At 38.6% G+C, this 18,871-nt stretch overlaps 1 protein-coding gene across 2 annotated transcripts in view; it reads left to right on the top strand.

Moving 5' to 3' along the window:
- The window catches only part of LOC139408612 (atrial natriuretic peptide receptor 2-like), a 56,181-nt gene that overhangs the window by 15,266 nt on the left and 22,044 nt on the right, over positions 1-18,871 (top strand). The window contains exons 6-10 of one of the 2 annotated variants that reach the window (XM_071152697.1): positions 529-664; positions 7,296-7,380; positions 15,882-16,002; positions 17,199-17,273; positions 18,552-18,629. In XM_071152697.1, the coding sequence (XP_071008798.1) occupies positions 529-664; positions 7,296-7,380; positions 15,882-16,002; positions 17,199-17,273; positions 18,552-18,629 (495 nt within the window). Of the gene's footprint in view, positions 1-528; positions 665-7,295; positions 7,381-15,881; positions 16,003-17,177; positions 17,274-18,551; positions 18,630-18,871 lie in introns of both variants that reach the window. The other variant, XM_071152696.1, reaches the window with a different exon arrangement.

The following is an 18,871-nucleotide window of genomic DNA, read 5'->3' as shown; positions in this document are numbered from 1 at the left end:
ACAATGCCCTTCTGTGAAAAGGGAAGCTATTGACTGGGCTGACAAATCCCATAGCATCAAACAATAAACCTCCCATTGCTAGAGCTGAAAGGCCACCGTTTCTCAGACAACCTTTTCCAAACAGCTAATTTGTCTGAAAAGTTGCCAGTTCTGTCAAGTCAACAATATTGTGTCTTGCTATACATATGTTAATGTTGAACATTTTAGTCACATAGTTATTTATTATGGACATGCCCCAAAAAAGCATGCCAAAGATTTGCTTTCTTCACTGATGGGCTCATATGTTTTAAAGGCACTGAACAAGAGTAACGACTATTTTAATATGCAGCTTTAATGCTACTGTGAATTTAAACAGGCACTCATTAGAGTGATACTATGCTTTGTGCTCTTATTTGAAGTGGAGAAAACAGCTCATTTTAGTTAGGTAACATGCTCCATTTTCATCCCTCTGAATGTATCATTTGGCCATGGGAATTTCTGCCATCGCGTTTGTAAAAATTGCATAAACGTTTTCTTGATGTTTTGCAGCTTGTGGCCCATTACAATGGAACTAACAAAGAGATCATCTGGTCCTCAACGGAGAGGATTCATTGGCCCAAAGGAAGCCCACCTCTGGATAACCCACCGTGCGTCTTCTCTTCTGATGACCCCACCTGTGCTGATGGTATGTAAAGTAGGCTGGCTCCTGTACAAGTGATTCATAGTTAAGTCAGGTGCTTATATAGTAGTACAGCAGTTTGACTAATTCTGCTACATGTTGTACCATCTGCGTTGATTCTATTTCATGTGCAACATGTTTTTTCATGGAAGGAACATATGGATGAAAAAATGTGGCTACTGTAAAGGTGCAACATTTGTAATGAATAATATACATGTATTAGCTAATAAATAATAATTAGGTTGGCAACTGCAATGTGTTGATATGGTATCTATAGATATTGAATGAGGGGGAGAGTGTTGACAAGTAACAATCTCTCCAAATAGAGTCCATCCACAAATAATTATCTGACTTGTGAGTCTGGCTGTCTCAGTGGTATATGAGGAAGACAGGAGGGAGACACTCAAGCACGATGATATATTACAGTATGCCTGCTGAACAAGGTTAAGAGGCAGACAGGATTCTGCCATGTCTAGGAATGACCTTCTGACTCAGGTAGCATGAGTTAGACTGAAGGAGAACTGTAATGGAGCCACGCAGAGGGTCACTTATAGGAGGATGGTTGAAAAAGGCACATTTGAAAAACTGCAGTGATGCAGCAAGTGGAACGTTACATATATCTCCAAGACACCAATTTAGGACAGTGTGAGTTTAATTTAGGAGAGTGTGAGTTTAATTTAGGAGAGTGTGAGTTTAATTTAGGCCAGTGTGAGTTTAATTTAGGCCAGTGTGAGTTTAATTTAGGAGAGTGTGAGTTTAATATAGGCCAGTTTGTTTAATTTAGGCCAGTGTGAGTTTAATTTAGGAGAGTGTGAGTTTAATTTAGGCCAGTGTGAGTTTAATTTAGGCCAGTTTGTTCAATTTAGGCCAGTGTGAGTTTAATTTAGGCCAGTTTGTTTAATTTAGGCCAGTGTGAGTTTGATTTAGGTCAGTTTGTTTAATTTAGGCCAGTGTGAGTTTAATTTAGGCCAGTTTGTTTAATTTAGGCCAGTGTGAGTTTAATTTAGGCCAGTTTGTTTAATTTAGGCCAGTGTGAGTTTGATTTAGGCCAGTGTGAGTTTAATTTAGGAGAGTGTGAGTTTAATTTAGGCCAGTGTGAGTTTAATTTAGGAGAGTGTGAGTTTAATTTAGGCCAGTGTGAGTTTAATTTAGGCCAGTGTGAGTTTAATTTAGGAGAGTGTGAGTTTAATTTAGGCCAGTGTGAGTTTAATTTAGGCCAGTGTGAGTTTAATTTAGGAGAGTGTGAGTTTAATTTAGGCAAGTGTGAGTTTAATTTAGGAGAGTGTGAGTTTAATTTAGGCCAGTGTGAGTTTAATTTAGGCCAGTGTGAGCTTAATTTAGGCCAGTGTGAGTTCAATTTAGGCCAGTGTGAGCTTAATTTAGGCCAGTGTGAGTTTAATTTAGGCCAGTGTGAGCTTAATTTAGGCCAGTGTGAGTTTAATTTAGGAGAGTGTGAGTTTAATTTAGGCCAGTGTGAGTTTAATTTAGGCCAGTGTGAGTTTAATTTAGTCCAGTGTGAGTTTAATTTAGGCCAGTGTGAGCTTAATTTAGGCCAGTGTGAGCTTAATTTAGGCCAGTGTGAGTTCAATTTAGGCCAGTGTGAGCTTAATTTAGGCCAGTGTGAGTTTAATTTAGGAGAGTGTGAGTTTAATTTAGGAGAGTGTGAGTTTAATTTAGGCCAGTGTGAGTTTAATTTAGGCCAGTGTGAGCTTAATTTAGGCCAGTGTGAGTTCAATTTAGGCCAGTGTGAGCTTAATTTAGGCCAGTGTGAGTTTAATTTAGGCCAGTGTGAGCTTAATTTAGGCCAGTGTGAGCTTAATTTAGGCCAGTGTGAGTTCAATTTAGGCCAGTGTGAGTTTAATTTAGGCCAGTGTGAGCTTAATTTAGGCCAGTGTGAGTTCAATTTAGGCCAGTGTGAGCTTAATTTAGGCCAGTGTGAGTTTAATTTAGGAGAGTGTGAGTTTAATTTAGGCCAGTGTGAGCTTAATTTAGGCCAGTGTGAGTTCAATTTAGGCCAGTGTGAGCTTAATTTAGGCCAGTGTGAGTTTAATTTAGGCCAGTGTGAGCTTAATTTAGGCCAGTGTGAGTTTAATTTAGGCCAGTGTGAGCTTAATTTAGACCAGTGTGAGTTCAATTTAGGCCAGTGTGAGCTTAATTTAGGCCAGTGTGAGTTTAATTTAGGAGAGTGTGAGTTTAATTTAGGCCAGTGTGAGTTTAATTTAGGCCAGTGTGAGCTTAATTTAGGCCAGTGTGAGTTCAATTTAGGCCAGTGTGAGCTTAATTTAGGCCAGTGTGAGTTTAATTTAGGCCAGTGTGAGCTTAATTTAGGCCAGTGTGAGCTTAATTTAGGCCAGTGTGAGTTTAATTTAGGCCAGTGTGAGTTTAATTTAGGAGAGTTTGAGTTTAATTTAGGCCAGTGTGAGTTTAATTTAGGCCAGTGTGAGCTTAATTTAGGCCAGTGTGAGTTCAATTTAGGCCAGTGTGAGCTTAATTTAGGCCAGTGTGAGTTTAATTTAGGCCAGTGTGAGTTTAATTTAGTCCAGTGTGAGTTTAATTTAGGCCAGTGTGAGCTTAATTTAGGCCAGTGTGAGCTTAATTTAGGCCAGTGTGAGTTCAATTTAGGCCAGTGTGAGCTTAATTTAGGCCAGTGTGAGTTTAATTTAGGAGAGTGTGAGTTTAATTTAGGAGAGTGTGAGTTTAATTTAGGCCAGTGTGAGTTTAATTTAGGCCAGTGTGAGCTTAATTTAGGCCAGTATGAGTTCAATTTAGGCCAGTGTGAGCTTAATTTAGGCCAGTGTGAGTTTAATTTAGGAGAGTGTGAGTTTAATTTAGGAGAGTGTGAGTTTAATTTAGGCCAGTGTGAGTTTAATTTAGGCCAGTGTGAGCTTAATTTAGGCCAGTGTGAGCTTAATTTAGGCCAATTTAGGCCAGTGTGAGTGGCCAGTGTGAGCTTAATTTAGGCCAATTTAGGCCAGTGTGAGTTTAATTTAGGCCAGTGTGAGCTTAATTTAGGCCAGTGTGAGTTCAATTTAGGCCAGTGTGAGCTAGGCCAGTGTGAGTTCAGTGTGAGCTTTTTAGGCCAGTGTGAGCTTAATTTAGGCCAGTGTGAGTTCAATTTAGGCCAGTGTGAGTTTAATTTAGGCCAGTGTGAGCTTAATTTAGGCCAGTGTGAGTTCAATTTAGGCCAGTGTGAGTTCAATTTAGGCCAGTGTGAGCTTAATTTAGGCCAGTTGAATTTAGGCCAGTGTGAGTTTAGGCCAGTGTGAGCTTAGGCCAGTTTAGGCCAGTGTGAGCTTGAGCTTAGTGTGAGTTTTTAGGCCAGTGTGAGTTCAATTTAGGCCAGTGTGAGCTTAATTTAGGCCAGTGTGAGTTTAATTTAGGCCAGTGTGAGCTTAATTTAGGCCAGTGTGAGTTTAATTTAGGAGAGTTTTAATTTAGGCCAGTGTGAGCTTAATTTAGGCCAGTGTGAGTTCAATTTAGGCCAGTGTGAGCTTAATTTAGGCCAGTGTGAGTTTAATTTAGGCCAGTGTGAGCTTAATTTAGGCCAGTGTGAGTTCAATTTAGGCCAGTGTGAGCTTAATTTAGGCCAGTGTGAGTTTAATTTAGGAGAGTGTGAGTTTAATTTAGGCCAGTGTGAGTTTAATTTAGGCCAGTGTGAGCTTAATTTAGGCCAGTGTGAGTTCAATTTAGGCCAGTATGAGCTTCATTTAGGCCAGTGTGAGTTTAATTTAGGCCAGTGTGAGCTTAATTTAGGCCAGTGTGAGCTTAATTTAGGCCAGTGTGAGCTTAATTTAGGCCAGTGTGATTTAGGCCAGTGTGAGTGGCCAGTGTGAGCTTAATGTGAGTTTAATTTAGGCCAGTGTGAGCTTAATAATTTAGGCCAGTGTGAGAGGCCAGTGGCCAGTGTGAGCTTAATTTAGGCCAGTGTGAGTTTAATTTAGGCTTAATTTAGGCCAGTGTGAGGGCCAGTGTGAGCCAGTGTGAGCTTATTTAGGCCAGTGTGAGCTTAATTTAGGCCAGTGTGAGTTTAATTTAGGCCAGTGTGAGTTTAATTTAGGCCAGTGTGAGCTTAATTTAGGCTAGTGTGAGTTTAATTTAGGCTAGTGTGGAAGTACAATATGTTATTTTTAGGAAATGTTACTGGTGGATATTATGTCTGTAAGTGCTGGCTAATATAGAATACCCTAAAACTACAATTAAACGATGAGTCTCAAATAGCCGCCTGTTCCTTTTAATATACGACACATTTCAACATTTCAAATAAACGCCTGGTCTAAATGAATTATTTACAAGGTGACCATACTATTACTAAAAGTATCCCTGAGAGCTCGATTTTGGGACCTGTCCTCTTTACTATTTATATAAATAATATTGGTCTATTTTCAAAAACCTGCAACATTCATCTGTATGCAAATGTCACGGTTATATACGCTATTGCCCCAATGGCTGACCAGGCTATGTTGGAGCTGCAATCTGATTTTGTTTCCTTGCAAAAAGTCCTTGTTAATCAAAAAAATGGTACTTAATGCGGGAAAACTAAATGTATGCTGTTTTCTAATGATCTTAGAAATATTTCAAATGGCTTACACATTCATGCATTGGTTGGTTCTTTCATCGAGCAGGTTCCCTCCTGTAAATATCTGGGGTTTTGGATTGATAATAATTTGATTTATAAAAAACATAGTTTTAGCTAGTTAATAAGCTGAGATTTAAAGTAGGCTTCTTTTATAGAAATATCATCCTTCTCCCTGAACAGCAGAAGGCAGATTGTACAGTCAACTTTCCTGACAGTTCTTGACTACGGTGACACCATTTATCGGAATGCAGCAGCCACTACTCTTAAACCTTTGGATGTCGTCAACCATAGTGCCCTTCGCTTTATCACAGGTGATAGTTTTAATACGCATCACTGTATCCTGTGTCAAAAGGTTGGCTGGTCCTCATTAAAGTCCCGTAGATCACTTCATTACTCAATTTTTGTTTACAAAGCTCTAGGTCTTGGTTAACTCTTGAGATTCCTCGGGTCTCCATCGAACTAGGTAAATCCGCTTTTAGTTACACATTTTGGACTCCCTGGTGCCACTAGGGAATTTTGAAAACCCTGATGATAAATGAGTTTTGATTGACATTAATAATTTGTTTATGATGCCTGTGATGTTCTAATGTAATGTTGTTTTCAGGGAACCATTGAAAATTAGACCCTAGTCTCAATTGGGCCCCCCTGATTAAATAAACGTTTTTAAAAATGTTATGAATTGTTTGCGAGGTTTAATGTTTGACTTATTACATTAAATAATTCAGTAATGATTGGAAAAATGATGGCAATCATCTGTTTTTATCGCCAGTAAGAAACTGCTAGCCATTGGCTGCTAACCAATGTTCCTTCAACAAAAAAAATCAGCACTGAGCATATTTCAGGTCTGCTGAGCACAAACTTGAACATTGTGAAAATGCAGTGCGCGTTTACTGAGTGAGCGTTTACTGTGAACACAGAGGCGGTACCCAAGTAGGCTACTGTGGCTATTTGATCATAATGTAGGCCTACCAGAGTAGCCTAATATCAAAAACAATGGAAAATGCATCCCATAACAATTTTATCATTCACCCTACAGTAGCAGTCAATGTCTGGTGTTCAATGTAGGCCTACATTCCATGAGACTTTTGAAAGAAAAAAAACATGCAGGACTTGTCCTTCAGACAAGGAGATGACTGAAAATGTTGTTGTGTTGTTTGATGCAAAAAATACCTTTACAAAATAAAATGCATTATTATTCCCATACCATTATCACAGTGAATCAGCCAAATTATGCTACCCTCTGCCTATTGGCTACTTAGCTTATTCAAGCCGGTCTCAAAATACAACACTGCCTTTACCTGACTCGCTTTTCAAATATGTCTAGAATTGTAAACATTTTGTGCTCTTGCAGGAAGCAATCACTCCCTTATTGCTGACTACAAATGATTTATAACTGGGCTAATAACTCACTAACTAGTAAAGGATATGAAGAAATGTGCACACATGGCTATGTGCAGCTCTCGCTTTGATCTCAAAACAAGTGCCTCTACTCATGACCGCTCATATTGTAAACACAGTCTAGATCAAAGTACAACCTACAACCAAATCTCTTGCATCGTTAGTTTTGTTTCTGTATGTGGCATTGAAAGTGGATAATATTGCATTGATTCGATCACAATTGCCACAATAAAGGGAAACATTGATAGTGTTAACAGGGAAAACTAGTCTAGAACATTGGTCACCAAACTTCAAGATCAAGATCATCTTCTGAGTCAAAATGCAAGCCGAGATCTACCGCTCAGTAATTTTTTAACATGAAGTGAATGCTGGAATCAAACAATTAACTATGCAAATGAGCAAAAGCTGTGTGAATTAAGGAAATAGACGCCTGGCTCAAATAGAAGCCTGTTTCTAATAAGTGCATGTTGCGTTCAGTGATTTAAGCAAATAAAGTTTTACGGTACCCAAATACAGAATATATTCATTTCGGGAAAGCATTGTGGAGTTTTAATACTATTGATTTTTGAAAGCATCATTTGGTTTTGAAAACAAATGTTATACATCTTGAAATGTTAATAAAAGGAGAAATGTGTACATTGCTGTGTTTCCCTGTATTTTCAGGTCATCTTCCAGTGCTGGGGATTGTAGCTGTCGGGTCTGGCTTAGCCCTCATCATTTTTGGAATCTCCAGCTTCCTCATTTACAGGTGAGTTGTTTGTTCATTCAGGCTTGTGCTCTGAAGACCAAGCAGTGAAATGAACATCTTTCATCTTGGAGGGAGGTAGAGGGAGGGGGAGACAGAGAGGGAGAGGGAGAGGGAGGGAGGGATAGAGGAAGGGAGGGAGAGAGGGGGGTAGAGCGAGAGAGAGAGAGAATTGATGTGCTTCAAAGAGGATTTATTAGGAGCACAACTATAGGTGCCAGCATGAAATGTACATGATTGTTGCCAGGAGCAACCACTCAGCAAGTGATGGTGGAAATGTAAAGCAGAAAAGTATGTCACTTCCCAAGGTAAACTCAGTTACACTATCTGGCCTAAATATTTGAACAACCACATAGTTACGCTCACATAATAGTAATTAACACGTTCCTTTCTTCTTATTCTTTACATTGAATGTAGACAGAGGCCTTTGCTTGATCTCCAGTCGCATTCTATGAACTTTGCTATGAACCTGTTTGTGAAATGAAATAGAGTTCCGGTGAGCTTTCGGAAATAAGTTCTAGTTTTTCATAATTGGATTTTTAAATGCGGAGGCTAGAAACACCCACATGTGCTTGTGCATCTGCTGCGGAAATGATTGGTACTCTCAACCCTGTCTATGTAGGGGCTGCATTCGGTCTTCAACAAGGTCTAGCGGGCTGCTCTGACAATTGGTTACACTTCCTCGCCGTCAAAATTAGCAAAAAGCCATCGTTTCTGGAATTTCCGAAGCTGCCTGAATGTCTAGCTTTAATTAATGTGATTATTAGCGAGCTGGACACAGTCAAGGAAATGTATGAATGTAGGTCAATTTTCATTTCTACACTGTTTCGATTTGGTTTTAGTCATTTTAAAGTATGTCGAGTTAGTTTTCCCAATATTATTTTTACTTAGACCACCCGTGGTCCGGACATTTGACACCCCTTACTTATCTAGAGTGACATGTAAATGTTTGCACATGCTCTTCATGCAGATATAGTTTTGGCAGTAAATTAATGCATCTACTGTCACCCCTAATATTGATGTTAATGTTGTCCGTCACAGGTTGAACACTGATATTTCATATTAGTTATGTTTAATATCAAAACATGAATTGGCCTCCCTCTATTTGACAGGATTTTAATGACCAAATCTATATAATTACTTCTCACAGTTAGACACTAGTTAGATACTAGGTATTCCTCAGGAAATAGGCAGAATTGCGTTTCTGGAGTGAAACATATGTTTGGGTCATTGGCTTTATATGAAACTCCATCATTTGGCTATATAGGGTTCTCTTATAGGGGTTGTGAACAAACACATTTCTCACAGACTTCACAATTTAAGGTGTCATTTCCTTCCATGTGTATCTTACAACATTCAAAGAAGGGTCATCTTGGCTTTCTAATAAAGACTGACTGGGTTTAAATGTGTGTGAAGTGCAGGGTTGGGTAGGTTACATTCTAAATGTAATCTGTTACAGTTACTAGTTACCTATCCAAAATTGGAATCAGTAACGTGACTTTTGGATTACCCAATCTCAGTAATGTAATCTGATTACATTCAGTTACTTTTAGATTACTTCCCCCTTAATTAACTTATTGGTGACAGGAGGGCAGTATTGAGTAGGTTGGATGAATAAGGTGCCCAGAGTAAACTGCCTGCTACTCTGTCCCAGATGCTAATATATGCATATTATTAGTGGTATTGGATAGAAAACACTCTGAAGTTTCTAAAACTGTTTGAATGATGTCTGTGAGTATAACAGAACTCATATGGCAGGCAAAAATCTGAGAAAAATCCAACCAGGAAGTGTGAAATCTGAGGCTTGTAGTTTTTTAACCCAGCCCCTATTGTAGATACAGTGGGATATTGCTTCCACTAGATGTCAACAGTCTTTAGAACGTTGTTTGAGGCTTCTACTCTGAAGTGGGACCGAATGAGAGAGGAATGAGTCAGAGGTCTGCCAGCAGTCACGCGCATTTCACATGAGAGGTATCTCCCATTCCTTTGCTTTTCTGAAGACAAAGGAATTGTCCGGTTGGAATATTATTGAAGATTTATGTTAAAAACATCCTTAAGATTGATTCCATACATCGTTTGACAAGTTTCTACGGGCTGTAACGGAACTTTTTTAACTTTTCGTCCGACGTTTGGTTGGACCTGAACGCGGTTTTGGATTTGTTTACCAAATGCCCTAACAAAATAAGCTATTTGGACATAAATGATGGACATTATCGAACAAAACAAACATTTATTGTGGAACTGCGAATCCTGGAAGTGCATTCTGATGAATATCATCAAAGGTAAGTGAACATTTATAATGCTATTTTTGACTAATGTTGACTACCCAACATGGCGGATATTTATTTTGGCTGGTTTGGGCTCTGAGCGCCGTACTCAGATTATGCTTTTTCCGTAAAGTTTTTTTTTAAACCTGACACAGCGGTTGCATTAAGGAGAAGTGTATCTAAAGTTCCATGCATAACACTTGAATTTTCATCAACATTTATAATGAGTATTTCTGTGAATTCATGTGGCCCTCTGCACAATCACTGCATGTTTTAGAACTACTGAACGTAACGCTCCAATGTAAAAAGAGATTTTTTTATATAAATATGCACTTTATCGAACAAAACATACATGTAGTAACATAACATCCTATGAGTGTCATCTGATGAAGATCATCAAAGGTTAGTGATTAATTTTATCTCTATTTGAGCTTTTTGTGACTCCTCTCTTTGGCTGGAAAAATGGCAATGTTTTTCTGTGAGTTGGTGGTGACCTAACATAATCGTTTTTGGTGCTTTCGCTGTAAAGCATTTTTGAAATCAGACACAGTGGCTGGATTAATGAGAATTGTATCTTTAAAATTGTGTAAAACACTTGTATGCTTGAGGAATTTTAATTATGAGATTTTTTTTGTTTTGAATTTGGCGCCCTGCACTTTCACTGGCTGTTGGCGAGGTGGGACACTACCGTCCCACATATCCCAGAGAGGTTTTAAGAGGCATTAGAAAAAGACAGAAATGTTGGTTACCAATTGAACGAAATCTATTGCAAGATAAATCAATGTTAAAGTTTAAATAGCTGGCCATATATGGATGTTAGATTTTAATTTATGAGTTGGTAATGTAGGCTTCTTCTAACCCATCGCTTTCTACTACATATAATAATACAATTAAATTAGATCTTTACATTAAAACCAAAGGCTATCAGAATTCCAGTCATTACAATAAATGATATACCCCTTGATCTTCAACAATAGGACTTGGAAATATGGAAGTATAGATTAGCCAAATTATTTTACTTGAGAATAACCCCAAAACTAACAACTCTGTTGTTTATGATTTTGTTGTCATGGAGGACTGATTGGGCTCATTGGTTCGAGTTGAAAAATAAATGCTGTGCTCATGGAATGGCATGCTTTGAGCACTACTGAAAAGGGCTATTTTCATTTGGAAAATGAATGCCATATGCTGCATAGGCCCATTGTTTACCTTTTTGTTGGTGACACTTTGATATATTGACAATATGCAGCAGTTTAAAGGGCAAATCCACAGACGACACAATAACAAAACGGTCGCCCCTCCTCTGTTTTGGTAAAAAGCTAAGGGATGGGCCTGGAGAAATTGAACCACTCTCAGATTAATAGACAGAGCTATGGATGCAAGGACTGACCATCCATGATATCAAAATTATTGTTTTAACCATGGTATGAGGCTATACAGTGTTTGTTTACATTTACAATGTTTACAGACATTGGACAAAAACAAGCTTTTATTTTGGGTTCTCATGGAGTGTGACTGTTGAACTAAGCTTATGAGCCATTTATTTATAAGTTATATTCTTCAAGAATCAATGGATATACACCACCGGTCAAAAGTTTTAGGACACCTACTCATTCAAGGGTTTTCTTTATTTTTACTATTTTCTACAGTGTAGAACAATAGTGAAGACATCAACACTATGAAATAACACATATGGAATCATGTAGTAACCAAAAAAGTGCAACGCTGTCATCAAGGCAAAGGGTGGCTACTTTGCCGAATCTCAAATATGTCACGCCCTGACCTTAGTTATCTTTGTGTTCTTTATTATTTTGGTTAGGTCAGGGTGTGACATGGGTGATGTATGTGTTTTTGTTCCTGTCTAGGGGTTTTGTTTTTCTATGGTTAGTTGCCTGTGTCGGCACTTGTTTATATACAGCGTCACGTTCGTTTTGTTGTTTTGTATAGTTTGTTTAGTATTTCTTCGTTAATAAATAGAAGAATGTATTCACATCACGCTGCGCCTTGGTCTCCTCCATTCAACGAACGTGACAAAATAGAGCATATATTTTAATTTGTATAACACTTTTTTGGTCACTATATGATTCCATATGTGTTATTTCATAGTTTTGATGTCTTCACTATTTTTCTACAATGTTGAAAGTAGTAAAAATTAAGAAAACCCCTGGAATGAGTAGGTATGTCCAAACTTTTGACTGGTACCGTAAATATAATTTATAAGTCCAAAAATGGATGTAGCAACTACAGATTGCCCCTTTATGTCTATCAAAAGTGTGTGAGTTTGAGCATGTATCCATTAGGACTATGGATTTTTTTTATCAGCATGAATTAGATTGAGCAATAAAACAGACTTTTATTCCTTAGGCTGAGATCTGCACTATGCAGCTGTTGCAATAGCACATTTTCCCCTGGCTGTCCACTGGTTTCAAAAACAATGATTGATAGGCAGCTTAAACTTCTTGAATTCAACCTTTATTGGGTTCAAATACACATTTAGATTTGTGAACAGCCATCCACAACAACCACAATCTGTAAGGCGCAAATACATAAATGAGAGAGCAGCAGTGTGATTCACATCAATGCGCTATGAAGATATCAATAATAAGTGATATCCATATCGCTGTAGACTACACCACTGCTGTCATCCTTACCTCCAAGCGTTTATTCAAATTGGATAATCTTTGGATGCCGACAGCAGTTGCACCATTGGAATACATAGCTTGGACAGTAGCCTACAAAAGCCTATTCCTGCTCTTTTCCCGCGATCCATCAAGCACATTTGGCGTGTCATCATAGTGGTCTCTTACTTGTGGTCAGATTCGCTCAGGTGGAACAAACTTAAACTTGCGCCTTTTTTCAATGCTGATTTGAATGTCATTGCGAAAACAGAGAAGTGTCAAAGATTTTTTTCGCAAACATCTTTTCTGAGTTTAAAAGTCATCATTGAAGTAATCATCTAGTTTTTCAAAAGCATCTGTAATCTGATTACAATAATTTAGCTGGTAATGTAACGATGACAGTTAGTGTTTTTTTGTAATCCCTTACATGTAACGGATTACAACTCCCCATCCCTGGTGAAGTGTTAGGGGATGTTGAGCAGAACCTACCATAGGGCTCTGTAGTTTAATGGAGAGTTTGTCCAGCAAAGGTATTCACATATGGGATTTATGAAACAATAGAGCTAGTGTGGAGCACTTTGGTGCTGCGGCTACCAGACTGCAAATGAAGGCCTTTAAATAGAAAAATAATTTTGGGGGGAGAGAGAATTGGTTTAATAGTGTTTCCTGCCTTAAAAGATTGCACCGCTCCCCAGCGATAATGTGACATTTCCATTCTTCCACACGGGCACAGTCCAGAGAGCTTATACAGTTGAAGTCGGAAATGTACATACACTTAGGTTGGAGTCATTAAAACTTGTTTTTCAACCACCCAACAAATTTTAACAAACTATAGTTTTGGCAATTGGTTAGGACATCTACTTTGTGCATGACACAAGTAATTTTTCCAACAATTGTTTTCAGACAGATTATTTCACTTATTTCACTTGTATCACAATTCCAGTTGGGTGGCAGGTAGCCTAGTGGTTAGAGTGTTGGACTAGTAACCGAAAGGTTGAAAGATCGAATCCACAAGATGACAAGGTAAAAATCTGTCGTTCTACCCCTGAACAAGGCAGTTAACCCACTGTTCCTAAGCTGTCATTGAAAATAAGAATTTGTTCTTAACTGACTTGCCTAGTAAAATAAAAAATACTGCCCAGGAAGGAGACGTGTTCTGTCTCCTAGAGATTAATGTACTTTGGTGCGAAAAGTGCAAATCAAACCCAGAACAACAGCAAAGGACCTTGTGAAGATGCTGGAGGAAACAGGTACAAAAGTATCTATATCCAGTAAAACAGTAAAACAAGTCCTATATTGACATAACCTGAAAGGCCACTCAGCAAGGAAGAAGCCACTGCTCCAAAACCACCATAAAAAACCTAGACTATGGTTTGCAACTGCACTTTTTGGAGAAATGTCCTCTGGTCTGATGAAACAAAAATAAAACTATTTGGCCATAATGACCATGGTTATGTTTGGAGGAAAAAGGCAAGCCAAAGAACACCAGCCCAACCGTGAAGCACGGGGGTGGCAGCATCGTGTTGTGGGGGTGCTTTGCTGCAGGAGGGACTGGTGCACTTCACAAAATAGATGGCATCATGAGAAGGAAAATTATGTGGATATATTGAAGCAACATCTCAAGATATCAGTCAGGAAGTTAAAGCTTGTTCGCAAATGGGTCTTTCAAATGGACAATGATCCCAAGCATACTTCCAGATTCGTGGACAAGAAAGGACAAGAAAGTCAAGGTATTGGAGTGGCCATCACAAAGCCCTGACCTCGATCCTATAGAACATTTGTGGGCAGAACTGAAAAAGCTTGTGCGAGCAAGGAGGCCTACAGACCTGGCTCAGTTACACCAGCTCAGTCAGGAGGAATGGTTCAAAATTCACCCAACTTATTGTGGGAAGCTTGTGGAAGGCTACCCGAAAGGTTTGACCCATGTTAACCAATTTAAAGGCAATGCTACCAAATACTGAAATAAATCATTCTCTCTGCTATTATTCTGACATTTCACATTCTTAAAATTAAGTGGTGATCCGAACTGACCTAAAACAGGGAATGTTTACTAGGATTAAATGACAGGAATTGTGCAACTGTGTTTAAATGTATTTGGCTAAGGTGTATGTAAACTTCCGACTTCAACTGTATATACTCACGGGCATTAAACAAATAACTTTACACAAATCAACAACCAATCAGCATACTGCTAAAGCAACACTTGAGTGGTTTAAGGGGAAACATTTAAATGTCTTGGAATGGCCTAGTCAAAGCCTAGACCTCAATCCAATTGAGAATCTGTGGTATGACTTAAAGATTGCTATACACGAGCGGAACCCATCCAACTTGAAGGAACTGGAGCAGTTTTGCCTTGAAGAACGGGCAAAAATCCCAGTGGCTAGATGTGCCAAGTTTATAGAGACATAGAGACATACCCCAAGAGACTTACAAGTTTTAATCTGGTTTATGAATTGACTAAAAGTAGCTGATCAGACACTTACTTACTAAGATGAGGCTTATCTTGTAGTCACTTTAAAGCCCACCGTTTGTTTTCTACTCTGAATTGGCTACTCTGGAATGCAGGGCCATGTAAGTTGGTTCCTGTGCACACACATCAAGAACAGCTCCAAGTCTTCAATGTTAAGACCCAGCAAAAGGAGGACGGGAGTTAAGATCAGAATGAATGGTGATTAGCCACTGTGGGTGGAAATGCAGCACTTGCAGAAAGAGGAAATTAGGAATATATGAATAATTGTTTAACTACATGTACTGTACATGTGAGTGAAAATAGCTGTTTTATTTGTTTCTCCAGAACACATTTTCAAGTCACATGTATGGTACATGTAGTTAAATAATTATTCAATAGGTGGCTCAGCAGAGGGGTAAAATCCACCAATATGCAAACGCTGCAATAATATACTGGCACTATCTGGAAGTGTCTTGCACCTTTTAGACTGACGTGGAATGTGTGGCTCTGCTCTTTTTCCCCCTTCATGTTCAACGTATCAAACTAATAACGATTTCCCCCTCAAAACGCTCACATTCCTAACATTGAAGCCATGCTTGAGGATTTTAAAAACATTTTGCAGCAAATCGGGGGGGATGTTGAGAAACACCAGGTCCTGAGAGATCTGCACCAGATGTGTTTATTCACTTGGATATTTTTTTTTCACTTCTCAGAGTGACTTCCAGTTATACACTGGTGTTTAAAAATATTTTTAAGTGGTCTATTTTTGGTCACACGGTATTTAGTTTTGTTCTGGTAACTTACAGTTTGATCGACATTGGGGAGGTAGAATTGTAACATTACATCATTAAAGTTATTATCATAATACCACAACTTTATTTGGATCATTTTTCATAGAGCTGTGGACAGTTCAAACTTGACCCTTTGTCAGTGTTAGATTGCTGAGCCCTAATCATTCATTTAATCAGATAGTATCTGAGGAAATACCACGGACAAAAGTTTAATATCTCATTTGATATGGCAAGTGTCAATTATGTTGAAAGATCATAACAGTAGTGATTCTATCATGTTAGAACAATCTGATAACAACGATGTATGCACAATGTTCGAGTTTCAGTTCGGTGCCTTTGTTGTAAACACTTTTATTCATGTGTCCTCCTGCTGTTGAAGGAAACTGAAGCTGGAAAAGGAGTTGGCTGGAATGCTGTGGAGGATAAAGTGGGAGGACCTGCAGTTTGAGAGCCCCAACAAATATCCTAAAAAAGCAGGCAGCCGTCTCACCCTCTCACAGGTACATTTGTCTCTGAAATAAGACTCAAGAGTTCAAACCAATGAATGACCTGTATTATGTTGTTTATTATTTGTTCAGAGCGATCTCATATTATGACATGCTGGCAGCCTAAAACATTTCCTCACAATTTGATCTTAATATTGTTTAGATTTGGTCAGTAGTCCTGGGACTGCCGTGCATCGGAGATTAAGATGTTGTTGTTTCTCTAGCAGATTAGAATTCCATTTTAGCCAGTGGGAAAGAAAAGGCTCAACAGATGCAGTTTATCTTGCTAAAACCTCTCTACAGACACACAGTATCACTGCTACCTCTCTCGTAGCTTTGTTCTTAAGGCATCTTTGAGATTCCGTTTGTAATGAAAAGTGGTATATAAAATACATCTATTATTATTATTATTATTATTATTATTATTATTATATGCAACAGAGGACTAGATGTCTGTCTCCGTGGTACAATTCATGACATCATTGTTGTTTAATAGCACACCAAATGTGCAGTAACAACACTGGCATTGGAATTGATCTAAAACTGTAGTTACATGTTGGTGTCTGTACATACAGTATATGTTTTACATTGAGAGCAAAAGACAGAGAAAGAGAGAAAAACAGTCCAAATCCTTTGTTAGTTTAAACATTCTTGAACGTCTTCCCGGTGGTTTACTGAAGGTGGCTGGGTTTGCGGTGGCAGACACATATTAAATGATTGTTAAAATAATCCCAAATCTTACAGTACACACGTGCAGACATTCATGCACGCACATGCACACACCTTCTTCATTAAAAGCTTTCAGTCCAGTTCCTGGGATAATAGTGTGGAAAACATGTTGATTTTCCAGACCAATTTATTTCCAGTATGCCATGTGTTGCCAGTATTTACATTATCTAAACATGTGTAGTGCATGCTGACACTTAATACATTACCCTCACTCCCTTTTCATTCACTCTGTGTACACCCGTTGCTACACAGACGTCTCCCGAGATTCGGTTTAGCATATGAAAACAGCAATTCTTCATTTAACTGGCAAATACACCCATTGCACTTACATATGAATAAAATGCTCAAGCTATTGCAAATGTTTAAGTGAACATTGTATATTTGTATATGTAATGATAACCAAACTGAACCTAACTGTAGTGTGCCTGAACATTTCTCTGACTGTATCTTATCTGAGAAAGGATACTTGTTACTCCTTCCAGAGAGGCTCCAGCTGCGGCTCCTTGATAACTGCCCATGGAAAATATCAGCTATTTGCTAAAACAGGCTATTTTAAGGTAAGGCTTTCTGAGTTCTGACATTTTCAACTCCTGCTCACCCACGTGTACACGCTCACAGAGGAGATGGAGAAGAGAGTAGGCGAGCTCTGCACAGCTCAGCTGGGCTGGTTTTAATGTGATACACAGTGTGGTTCACACCTCGTCTGGACACAGCTAGCAACGTGTTGTTGTTAATGTCTCTGTTTAATGAGTCTACTGAGAAGGGGGAGGATTATGTGAAAAACGTCAGGCTTTGAATGTTGAGACGTGGTTGTTGGCTACATGTAACACATTTCTTCTCTATAGAAATATGCTGTAAAGTATCCAAAGCATTATATTTTCTCCTTTTTTCTATTTAGAATGCACACCTTGAATTTGATGGTGAGCTGCTCAATTGCTATAGTCATCCTATTGTACCTAGCAGTCTATCATGTACTGTCTCCCTGGATTTCTCTCGCTTCCTCACCTTCTCTGAAGATTGACTTATCATCCCATTTCAAAGTGACAGATATAACTCTCCATTCCGGTAGCATAGAGTTCATGGTAAATATACCTGGCACACAGATACCATACTATGTTAAAGGAACACTGAAGCACACCTATTTTTACTTATGTTTTTCCCTTTCTCTTCCTCTTCCCAAGAATTCAGTGAATAAGAATGGAATACGTCAACGTTCCCATGAACCTTATACATGTCCTTTCTTTTCGCTATTTTCCTACAATGAATGGATGCCTGTCTGTCACACAGCTCCCAAAGATGGTCACATTAAGTTCTAGAACACATCTCTTTCAGTACACCACACATAGAACACATCTCTTTCAGTACACCACACATAGAACACATCTCTTTCAGTACACCACACATAGAACACATCTCTTTCAGTACACCACACATAGAACACATCTCTTTCAGTACACCACACATAGAATACATATCTTTCAGTACACCACACATAGAACACATCTCTTTCAGTACACCACACATAGAACACATCTCTTTCAGTACACCACACATAGAATACATCTCTTTCAGTACACCACACATAGAACACATCTCTTTCAGTACACCACACATAGAATACATCTCTTTCAGTACACCACACATAGAACACATCTCTTTCAGTACACCACACATAGAATACATATCTTTCAGTACACCACACATAGAACACATCTCTTTCAGTACACCACACATAGAACACATCTCTTTCAGTACACCACGCTGTAGTCTGTCACGCAGCCTGCATAGAAGGTTATTAATATCTGTCTCTTTATCTTGCTGTCTCTTTGACACAGGGCAACCTGGTGGCCATCAAACATATGAACAAGAAAAGGATAGAGCTGACCAGACAAGTGCTGTTTGAACTCAAACATGTAAGTCCAGATCAGTGCCAAATGTTTTATTGTATACAGTGCCTTCGGAAAGTATTCAGACCCCTTCACTTTTTCCACATTTTGTTACGTTAAAGCCTTATTCTAAAATTGATTACATAGTTTTTTCCCTCAGAAATCAACACACAATACCCCATAATGACAAAGCAAAAACAGGTTTTTAGACATTTTAGGAAATGTAAAAACAGAAATACATTATTTACAAAAGTATTCCGACCCTTTGC

Source organism: Oncorhynchus clarkii, chromosome 5 (genome assembly GCF_045791955.1).
Source record: "Oncorhynchus clarkii lewisi isolate Uvic-CL-2024 chromosome 5, UVic_Ocla_1.0, whole genome shotgun sequence".
In the NCBI taxonomy this organism is placed as follows: Eukaryota; Metazoa; Chordata; class Actinopteri; order Salmoniformes; family Salmonidae; genus Oncorhynchus; species Oncorhynchus clarkii.
Note: the sequence above shows the minus strand (reverse complement) of the source record. Positions and strands in the feature narration are given on the sequence as shown.